The 11,818-nt window shown below is 48.5% G+C and overlaps 1 protein-coding gene across 1 annotated transcript in view; it reads right to left on the minus strand.

Annotated features, from left to right (window-relative positions):
* LOC111961046 (hepatocyte growth factor receptor-like) overlaps positions 1-11,818 on the minus strand; it is a 118,788-nt gene that overhangs the window by 67,016 nt on the left and 39,954 nt on the right. Inside the window, 3 exon segments of the mRNA XM_070439877.1 lie at positions 20-207; positions 718-879; positions 5,426-5,617. Of these exon segments, the coding sequence (XP_070295978.1) occupies positions 20-207; positions 718-879; positions 5,426-5,617 (542 nt within the window).

The raw sequence follows: 11,818 nt of genomic DNA on the forward strand, positions 1-11,818 counted from the left end.
AAGCTTTTTGAACTTGAACTGGCTAGTTACCATGGTGATGATGGGAGGGCAGGAGTCCTGGGTCCAGAGGGAGCTTGGGTGACACTGGGCCAACCTGGTGCAACGGCCTTCACACCAGCCACATCCCATAAACCCCGGCGCCAGCAGGCAGGAACTACACGTCCACTGCTGCTCACAGCCAGGACCAATCAGAGGCACCTTGGTGATCTGGGGGCACACAGGACAACCAATCAGAATACAGACACAACACACCGCTAAACAGGTTTGATTCCAAGTTTGATTCCAGCATTGATCACATAACTAACTGTAAGTCACTTTGGATAAAAGTATTTGCTAAATAAACCACATACTGTGATGTACCTCTGTCATACATGGTGGGTTTTTCTCTCTGATCAATAGGCATACGGGAAAACATTGACTTTGAACTGTTGGCTGGGCATTTGTAGGACATTGACGTCAAGCTCTCAGGACATTGTTTCCAATCATCTGTTGGCTCTGGTCCATGTTGAACACTGTGTCTCAGTGCCAGGCGGCTGTTGTTTCCATCATACCAATAATGTGAAGAATGCCTGAGTTCTGATTATAATACAGTGTGTGTGTGTCTTTGAGTGTGTCATTATACACTACGTGTCTTAGTGTTAGTGTGTGTGTCTCCATAGAGTATGTACATGCATGTGTGTGTGTGTGTGTGTGTGTGTGAGTCTGCTCTCTATTCACCTTATTTCCTGTCACCAACAATAGGGAGCCATCCTGGCTGCGCTGTGGAGAGCCAGTGTGGCCCTGTGGGAACAGGAGTGCCACCTCGGGGGAAACACAGCGTGAGGGGTCCAGGCGGAAGTCCACGTGGGGCGTGCTGCGTTTGGAACGGGAAACGACCACCTGGGGAAGACAGAGGCCAGGCCAGGTCAGTAAAACACAAAGTTACACCACCTAATGTGAAAAACAGCCCTGTCTACCGGAGATGCCACACGTACCTCACGTTATTAATAATAGGTCAATGTAATGATGTAGAAATGCACTGTGGGGTACTGTACTTGGCATGGTATTTGAATTCACTGTTTCTTTGTTGTGGTTGCTGGTGTTTTCAGTCAACGTGAACTGGGCATGGGGATTTGATAGGACTCTTTAGTGCTGAGCAAATCTGCTGTTGTTTCTTCTAATATATGCTGTACAAGATTGAAGGTTGCAATAGAATAAAACGGGGACAGAAAGGGGTAACGTCATGGAATCTTGTGGTGTTGACCAGGGTATCTTGTGATGTTGACCAGGGTAACTTGTGGTGTTGATCGGGGTATTTTGTGGTGTTGACCAGGGTATATTGTGGTGTTGACCAGGGTTAATTGTGGTGTTGACCAGGGTATATTGTGGTGTTGACCAGGGTTAATTGTGGTGTTGACCAGGGTCTCTTGTGGTGTTGACCAGGGTATATTGTGGTGTTGACCAGGGTATATTGTGGTGTTGACCAGGTTAGTTGGTGTTGACCAGGGTATATTGTGTGTTTGACCAGGTATCTGTGTTTGACCAGGGTTAATTGTGGTGTTGACAGGGTATATTGTGGTGTTGACCAGGGTATATTGTGTGTGACCAGGTATATTGTGTGTTGACCAGGGTATATTGTGGTGTTGACCAGGTATAATTGTGTGTTGACCCGGGTATCTTGTCGTTACAGAGAAGGAGCTAATAACACAGTAACACTGAATACATTTGACTTCACATGTAAAGTAACGCCTCTATTGGGCACAGCTGAAAATGAGAGCTTTTGGGAGTTTTTTTCCATTGGCATTGTATGGGCCCATTGGGCCACTCCTGCTACTGTGTGCAGGGTAATAACTAATGCTGCTGTATTGAGGGTGAGATGACAGATTGGGTGGAGGTGGAGGAGCTACAGGGAGACAGAGGACAAAAGACATCGCCTGCAGCAGAAGAACAGCACAAGAGCACTGTAACCTGGACATGTCAGGAGGTGTTTCAGACGTCTTACTAATCTACACACACAGTCAGGCAGGCAGGTAGGCAGGCAGTCACACACGCAGGCAGACAGGCAGGCAGCACACGACCAGGCAGGCAGGCAGCAGCAGGCACACACGCAGGCAGACAGCAGGCAGGCACACACGCAGGCAGACAGAGCAGGCACACACGCAGGCAGCCAGCAGGCAGGCACAACGCAGGCAGACAGCAGCACACACGCAGGCAGCAGCCACACACGCAGGCAGCAGCACAGCACACACGCAGGCAGACAGGCAGGCAGGCAGGCACACACGCAGGCAGGCAGCAGCACACGCAGGCAGACAGGCAGGCAGGCACACACGCAGACAGGCGGCAGGCACACACGCAGGCAGCCAGGCAGGCAGCAGGCACACACGCAGGCAGACAGCAGGCAGGCAGCACACAGCAGGCGCAGCAGCACACACGCAGGCAGCAGGCAGGAGGCACACAGGCACCAGCGCAGGCACACACGCAGGCAGACAGCAGGCAGGCAGGCACACACGCAGGCAGCCAGGCAGCAGGCACCACGGCAGCGCAGACAGGCAGCAGGCACACAGGCAGCCAGCAGGCAGGCAGGCACACACACAGGCAGACAGGCAGGCAGGCACACAGGCAGCCAGGCAGGCAGGCAGGCAGGCACACATAGATGCATACACACACACACTCCTACACACAGATACAGTGTAGTGTACACCTGGAGTAACATTCATCATGTGTGATTAGGCTGCAATTACAGGCTTGGAGCTCAGAACCAGTTGGGTTGGGGTGAAACATAACAGTAACAGTGGGCTGTAATGGAGTGTGGTTATGTCCTGGTTGACTAAGGAATGCTCTGGTTACATCATCTACTTTATCACCCCCCACCTCCCCTCTCCATCTATCCCCCCTTTCTCTTTATTGACTGGCCCTTAGCCAGGTGTGTGACTGCAAAGTGTTGCTTGAGTGCAGGTAAGCTTCCTGCAGTGTTTAGGCACTGTTTAAATAAAGTTGAACAAATGTCATATCTTTGTGAGGGACTTGAGCCAGTCAATGAATGACACGTCTCCGGTCTCAGGGACCGCTATTTTTCTGAAGGGGCAACTCTGTCCTCAGTGGCCTGTAACAGTGGGGATAATGTGTATGTGTTGCTTTCCACTGGGGACGTCCCCCATATAACAGTCCTAGTCTCTCTCTCTCCAGAGATGATAGTGGTGTGAATTACAGCTTATTGTATTAGCCAGAGGAAGTAAGCCTATAAACACAACCACTGTGTTATTCCCACAGTGATACTGAACCACAGACTTCCTGAGCCAGAATGAGAGACCTCGGGGACAGACTACAGTGCACTCTCTCTTTCTCTCTGTCACCTTCCCTCTCTCTTTCTCTCTGTCACCTTCCCTCTCTCTTTCTCTCTGTCACCTTCCCTCTCTCTTTCTCTCTGTCACCTTCCCTCTCTCTTTCTCTCTGTCACCTTCCCTCACTCTTTCTCTCTCTCCCTCGGTGCTAAGAGCATTTTTCTCTGGGAACAAAGGGTAAACAGAAAGAAAGGCAGTTGACAGAAGTCTTTCCTAGGATTCTAATAAGCTAGAAGCAATCTTTCAACCTCTATTCCTCCCTATTTTTTCCCCTTTGCCTTTTTCTCCATCTTTCCCCCTTTATCTCTCCTTCCTTCCCTTCACTTCTCCATGCCTCCTCTTTCTCTCTTCCTCCCTGCCTCTCTCTCTTCCTCCATCTCTCTCTCTCTCCCTCCATGAGGCCCTCTGCACCCCTCTCTCAGGACAGCTGTTCTCCCGCTCTCTCCTTCCCAGAGCCATGTCCTGAGACAATGAGGTTAGAAATTTCACCAACAACAAAAAAAGAGAGAAAAAAAACATGCCAACAGCTGCGGGCACTCTGCAGAAAGAGAGAGAGAGAACGTGTCATCGKAGCTCGGCGCTCACCATTAACGGGCCGTTCGGCTCATAGCCCTGCTGTCGCCGCCTTTTCCCCCGTTCTCGTCGTTCTTCCATAACTTTTTTGAACACCGTTTTTCGGACCGTATTTATAAAACACCATCAGGGGGTGTTTTAGAGACCAGAAGGGTTCATTTAAAGGAACATGCAAGACAGAACACTCCAAAAGCTCTTATCAGTGGTGTTCCACTTCTAATTTGTATTTTACCCCCCAATTTCGTGGTATCCAATTGGTAGTCCCCTACGGACTCGGGAAAGGTGAAGGTCGAGAGTCATGCGTCCTCTGAAACACGACCCTGCCAAGCGGCACTAATACTTGACACACTACACGCTTAACCCGGAAGCCAGCCGCACCAATGTGTTGGAGGAAACACCATCCAACTGACGACCAYAGTCAGCTTGCAGGTGGCCCGGCCCACCACAAGGAGTCACTAGAGCACGATGAGACAAGAAAATCCTGGCCGGCCAAACCATCCCCTAACCCAGACAACGCTTTGTCAATTGTGCGCCGCCTCATGGGTCTCCCGGTCACTGCCGGCTGTGACGCAGCCTGGGATCYAACCCGGGGCTGTAGTGCCTTAGACCGCTGCGCCACTCGGGAGGCCCTTGGTGTTCCACTTCTATCTGACCTGACTGAACCTAGCCTGATCCCAGATCTTTTCGGGCTGTGTTGCCAACTTCTATGGTCATTGTCACGGCCAATGCATTGTGCATGTAAATAGGGTGGATGTTGGTTGATCTGGGACTAGGATACACTGAAACACTGAGTTCATCCCGTCTATAGGAGACAGAGAGACAGCTGCTGAGAGAGGAGCAGGTCTGCAGGTCTACTGACAGACAGACACAAACACACACGACATGGGAAAGTGAAATCCACCGTTGGCTGTACATGTCAATGATAGGCAAAACCAGCCATGTTGTGTTTGCTCAGATGGTAGAACTCGGTGGAATGCAGCAGCAGGGTTTGTGGAAGCATGGAGAGGCAAGGTTGGGGGTCATGTGTTGAGCAAACAGGAAGGAAGCCCCCCCTCCAACTTGCCTCTGTACTGGTTGCCACCTGTGTCTCAGCATGCTGTGTCCCCAAAATGGCTGGTTTTACTGGTCACGTACCAACATCCTGCCCCATTTACATGCACAATGAGAAAGGGAAACAGTGCAGCCTGGCAACCGCACTGACAGGCAGCGGAGATTATGTTGTGCAGGTTTCTGTAGGGCTTCAGTGTACACTCAGGAGTAAGGGCCACAGCGGTGGATACGGTTGTTAGGTTAGGTAACCAGGTTAAACGCTCAATACCTTGCTGTTCATGCATCTTCAGCCCAAACCATTTTGAACAAATTAATATCACCCAGTAATAGTCGACCCCTTCTCCAGGCCCCCAGTGTCTCCAGGGCCCAGATAAAATACATAACCCTTCATAAGGGCGTTTTAAGGGGTCATTCATGCCTATAAATGCATTATAAAGCTTATTTTCTTAAAGTATTACAGTATCACCCTTGGTGTCCCCGACCTGTATGAGGCGTCCATCTGTGGTGCCCAGGCTGGCCACGGTCTGTTCCTGGGCGGTTGCCACGGCAATGGAGGTGAGCAGGACTTTGCTGAACTGACCGCTGAAGTAGTCCAGTCTGGTCATTGGGGTGGTCACTTCCAGACGGTATCCCTCCCCGTGCTTCCCACAGCCAAACGAGTCGTCTGAGGAACTCTGGGTGGAGAGGAAGACAGGTAACATACAGCAGACACAACATACACCACATGTATCACATTAATGTTGCATGAAAGACGTCATATACATCCACACTGTTTTTAACGTCTCAACGGATAAAACAGCCATTATCCTATGAGCTACAGTACATGCCCTCCTGCCCCTGCCAGATGTGGGTAACCGGGAAGGGAGAGGGAGAGGGATGGAGAGAGGGGCAGAGCTGGGCTTGSTATGCCCCCTCATCTGCTCTTTCATCAGACCCTGCTTGTAACTGAGAGCTCAGTTGTGACCCACTGTGGCTGGCACAGTGTGTGTGTTTAGGAGATCATCACGCATGGCAGGAACTCATGGGAAACACAACGAAATGCGTGCTGGTGCGGCTGCCATGACGTTACACACTTGCACTGTTCTCGCTCTCCTTTTCTCTTTCTCTCTCCCTCTTTGTCTCCCTCTCTCTATCTCACCCAACAGACATACAAGACTTCTTCACACAGACCTATTTTTCACAAACTTTACGTGGGTTTGTTCAACTGCACACTGTTTGGCACAGGCAGCCCTATGCATGTTGTCACTTGACCACTCTCTCTAAAAATCCCACTTTGAACACCAACTACCTCTAGAAGTTACCTAAGTCATTATCATTAAACCATTATTCTGACCCTCTGAAGAATCATCAGAGGTCACCAGCCATTGAAGCTGACAACGTTCCCCAGGCCCCGGCTGGTCAAGCTCTCAAGGCCCCTACCATTACACACCCCGGCCCCCCCAGTCGGCCATCAATAATTAACAAAACCCGAGGCTGGCACGTGGGGGGCCGTGACTAAACAGGCAGGGCCAGCTACAGAGATTAAGGTGCTGGGTACAGACTACAGAGAGCTGAGTAAAGAGAGAGAGGGAGAGAGGGAGAGGGAGTAGTTCATACAATGATGTAGGTCCAGGGGATAAGGTCTTTCAAATTCTCTTAAAACCCATCAGATCACTCTACAGTTTGWTGCTCCAACCCAACCACACTGACTGATGGCAGCTGTGTATCAGGGATGGACAGCTAATTAACTAACCAGAACCACCAAAAGAGACACTCTCTCTACATCAAGTGCTGCATGTAAGGACTATGTCACTAACATTTCTCAGGCAAATCTCAAAGGAGAGCTTAGAAGCTGAGGAGAACAATTGGAAAGTAATAAATCAAGAAAGCAGCTTTTCTTCAGCAGCCATTACAAAGTAGAGTAGACCATTACAGGCTAGCTCAGCTCCAAGGTGAAAAGAGAGTCCTGGCTGTTAGTCAAACAAACTGTAGTAGTATAAACTGTAGTAGACGTATAAACTGTTGTATTAGTATAAACTGTAGTAGTATAAACTGTAGTAGTAGTACAAARTGTAGTAGTATAAACTGTAGTAGACGTATAAACTGTTGTATTAGTATAAACTGTAGTAGTATAAACTGTAGTAGTAGTATAAACTGTAGTAGTATAAACTGTAGTAGAAGTATAAACTGTAGAAGTATAAACTGTAGTAGTATAAACTGTAGTAGTATAACCTGTTGTAGAAGTATAAACTGTAGTAGTAGTATAAACTGTAGTAGTAGTATAAACTGTAGAAGTATAAACTGTAGTAGTATAAACTGTAGTAGACGTATAAACTGTAGTGGTATAAACTGTTGTAGAAGTATAAACTGTAGTAATATAAACTGTAGTAGAAGTATAAACTGTAGTAGTAGTATAAACTGTAGTAGTAGTAGTAGTAGTATAAACTGTAGTAGTATAAACTGTAGTAGAAGTATAAACTGTAGTAGAAGTATAAACTGTAGTAGTAGTATAAACTGTAGTAGAAGTATAAACTGTAGTAGTAGTATAAACTGTAGTAGTAGTAGTAGTAGTAGTAGTATAAACTGTAGTAGAAGTATAAACTGTAGTAGTATAAACTGTAGTAGAAGTATAAACTGTAGTAGTAGTATAAACGGCAGTAGTAGTAGTAGTATAAACTGTAGTAGTAGTATAAACTGTAGTAGTATAAACTGTAGTAGTATAAACTATAGTAGTATAAACTGTAGCAGTAGTATAAACTGTAGAAGTAGTATAAACTGTAGTAGTAGAAGTATAAACTGTAATAGTAGTATAAACTGTAGAAGTAGTATAAACTGTAGTAGTAGTAGTATAAACTGTAGTAGTACACTGTATCTATCAGAAGCCAAACCAGGTTGGATAGGCTATAACTAGAGCCAAGGCTATAGCAAGTGTAGACTAGATAGAGACATAACTGCAAAAAGAAATCCATGGATAAAAACCAACAAGCCTCAACCAACAAGCCTCAAAATATCTGGATGTACGTAGTGCCAAAAGCCACAGCTGTACTGCAGAGAGCCAGCGGTGCTGAGCTGTCAGGCTGGAGTTGATTCATTCTATAACAACCTCATCATTCATAAGAGGAGAAATAATATCTGATGTGATCCAGGACAGATAGATCAGGACTGACGTCTGAATAGGGAGAGAGAGGATTGAATACTTAGAGTGAAAAAAGGTCAGGTGGGTGATATAGAGTGTGTGTGTGGGACAGATGATGTGTGTGTGTGTGTGTGTGTGTGTACATACTTCTGCACAGAAATCCCAGGGCAGCAACATTGATCCATCATAACTCCCGCTGTCCGCACGTCTAGATACTGGCCTTACGCAAGGAGACCACATGAGAGTACAAGGGAACCGGTCCAAAGTCTGGGCCCTCTCTCTCTCTTACTAGTCCCCGAGATTGAGACGTCATCGAGCCAGGACACCATGGAGATTACCACATAACCGCTCCAAAAACAAGTCCAGGGACAATTATTTTGATAGCAAACAAACAGGGTCCTATGGAGTGTTTGTAAAAGCAACTCTGACCAATAGCAGGGATAGAAGAAGAAAGAGCCAGGGTTCTGGAACATTCCATGGAACTCTGTGAAGGTGACGCTGAGGATCAAGAGAACTAAATACTGGTGAGGTTGGACAGCGGAAGGGTGTTTTGACGAGGGTGTGTTTGAAGCCCCGTTGCTATTATCCAAGAGACCTAGGGCTTTGCTTTGACACGGAGCCAGCCAATCGCCTTGAAGACTATAGTCACCTTGTTGTCATGGCAATCGATTTCCTCAGTGAGGTAACACCTATGTTTTGGTTTCCTGCTGTCTTTCTCTTTCTGTCTTTCTTTCTCTATCTGATTCCAAGTAGTAGGTTACATTTCAAGGCAAACTTTCAAACTGCTTTCTGCTCTCCGACATCCATTCCCAAGTTTTATGAAGGTGTTTTTGTTCAGTAAAACAGGAGAAGGGGGGATATATGAGGGATACGTGAGACACCTTTTGCCCCACACTTAACCACCACCCATTGTCTGCAACAGAACGGCCAGGCGATAGGGTTACTACGGTTACACCAGCTCTGTGTCGTATTGAGCTGCTCTGCAGAGCCTGACAGACCCTGGGAGTGTGTGTGTGTGTGTGTGTGTGTGTGTGTGTGTGTGTGTGTGTGTGTGTGTGTGTGTGTGTGTGTGTGTGTGTGTGTGTGTGTGTGTGTGTGTGTGTGTGTGTGTGTGTGTGTGTTATGAGGCCTGCAGAGTCAAGAGGGGTGTGTAAGAGGATCTGATAGAGAGGCCTAATGTCCTATTAAACTCTCACTCTGACCCTCAGGGCCAGGCCTCACTTACGCGTTACAGCAGACACACTGGACAGAGCCTCCTCAAAACCCACTGAACTAGAGGCTCCTCACAAACCACTGAACTTGAGGCTCCTCACAAACCCATTGAAAAAAGGCTCCTCACAACCCACTGGACAGAGGCTACTCACAAACCCACTGAACTAGAGGCTCCTTACAAACCCACTGGAACAGAGGCTTATCACAAACCCACTGACTAGAGGCTCCTCAAAACCACTGAACTAGAGGCTCCTCACAACCTACTGGACAGAGGCTCCTCACAAACCCACTGGACAGAGGCTCCTCAAATGACCCACTGAACTAGAGGCTCCTCACAAACCCACTAGACCAGAGGCTCCTCACAAACCCACTGAACTAAGAGCTCCTCACAACCCATTGGACGAGGCTCCTCACAACCCCACTGAACTAGAGGCTCCTACAAACCCACTGGACAGAGGCTCCTCACAAACCCACTGGACTAGAGGATCCTCACAACCCACTGAACTAGAGGCTCCTCACAAACCCACTGGACAAAAGATCCTCACAAACCCACTGAACTAGAGGCTCGCTCAGAAACCCACTGGACAGAGGCTCCTCCAACGCACTGAACTAGAGTGCTCCTCACAAAAACACTGGACAGGAGCCCTCACAAACCCACTGAACTAGAGGCTCCTCACAAACCCACTGAACTAGAGGCTCATCAAAACCAACTGAACAGAGGCTCCTCACAAACCACTGAACTAGAGGCTCCTCACAACCCCACTGGACAGAGCCTCCTCACAAACCCATTGGACAGAGGCTCCTCACAAACCCACTGGAAAGAGGTCCTCACAAACCCACTGAACTAGAGGCCCTCAAAAACCACTGACATAGAGCCTCCTCACAAACCCACTGGACAGAGCCTCCTCACAAACCACTAGACAGAGGTTCTCAACAACACCACTGAACTAGAGCTCCTCACAAACCCACTGAATAGAGGCTCCTCACAAACCACTGAATTAGAGGCTCCTCACAACCAAACTGAACTAGAGGCTCATCACAAACACACTGAACTAGAGGCTCCTCACACACCCACTGACTAGAGGCTCTCACACCCACTGGACAGAGCTCTCTCTCACAAACCCATTGGACAGAGGCTCCTTCACAGTCAAACACACTGAACAATCAGGCTCCTCACAACCCACTGAACTAAAGACTCCTCCCAAACCACCTGAATAGAGGCCCCTCAAAACCCACTGAATAGAGCCTCCTCACAAACCACTGGCACAGGCCTCCTCACAAACCCACTGAACTAGAGCTCTCACAACCCACTGAATTAGAGGCTCCTCACAAACAACTGAATAGAGGTCTCACAACCACTGAACTAGAGGCTCATCACAAACCCACTGGACAGAGGCTCCTCACAACCCACTGAACTAGAGGCTCATCACAAACACACTGAACAGAGGCTCCTCACAAACCCACTGAACTAGAGGCCTCTCACAAACCACTGGACAAGACCTCCTCACAAACCATTGGACAAGAGCTCCTCACAACACACTGAACAAAGGCTCCTCACAAACCACTGAACTAGAGACTCTCCCCAAACCACTGAAATAGAGGCCCTCAAAACCCACTGAAATAGACCTCCTCACAAACCCACTGGACAGAGCCTCCTCACAACCCACTGAACTAAAGACTCCTCCAAACCACCTGAAATAGAGGCTACTCACAAACCCACTGAACTAGAGGCTCCTCACAAACCACTGTCACGAGGCTACTCACAAACCCACTGGACAGAGGCTCTTCACAAACCCCACTGAACAGAGGCTACTCACAAACCCCTGGACAGAGGCTCCTCACAAACTCACTGGACAGAGGCTTCTCACAAACCCACTGGACAGAGGCCTCTCACAAACCCACTGAACAGAGGCTGCTCCAAAACTCACTGGACAGAGGCTCCTCCAAACCCACTGGACAGAGGCTCCTCACAAACCCATTGGACAGAGTCTCCTTACAATCCCGATGGACTAGAGGCTCCTCACAAACCAAACTGGAAAAAGGCCCTCACAAACCCACTGGACAGAGGATCCTCACAACCCACTGGACAGAGGCTGCCTCACAAACCCACTGGACAGAGGTTCCTCAAACCCACTGAACTAGAGCTCCTCACAAACCCACTGAACTAGAGGCTCCTCACAAACCAACTGAACTGGAGGCTCATCACAAACCACACTGAACAGAGGCTCATCACAAACACACTGAACTAGAGGCTCCTCACAGCCCACTGGACAGAGCCTCCTCACAAACCCATTGGACAGAGGCTCCTCACAAACCCACTGGAAAGAGGCTCCTCAAAAACCCACTGAAATGAGCCTCCTCACAACCCACTGGACAGAGCCTCCTCCAAACCCACTGAACTAAAGACTCCTCCCAAACCACCTGAAATAGAGCTACTCAAAACCCATGAAAAAGGCTCCTCACAAACCCACTGTACAGAAGCTCCTCACAACCAGGCCATACCCAATGATCTATGGCCATTTGAACCTCCATCTGAAGCTAGAGGCTC

This window comes from Salvelinus sp. IW2-2015, linkage group LG4q.1:29, assembly GCF_002910315.2.
Source record: "Salvelinus sp. IW2-2015 linkage group LG4q.1:29, ASM291031v2, whole genome shotgun sequence".
NCBI classification, from domain to species: domain Eukaryota; kingdom Metazoa; phylum Chordata; class Actinopteri; order Salmoniformes; family Salmonidae; genus Salvelinus; species Salvelinus sp. IW2-2015.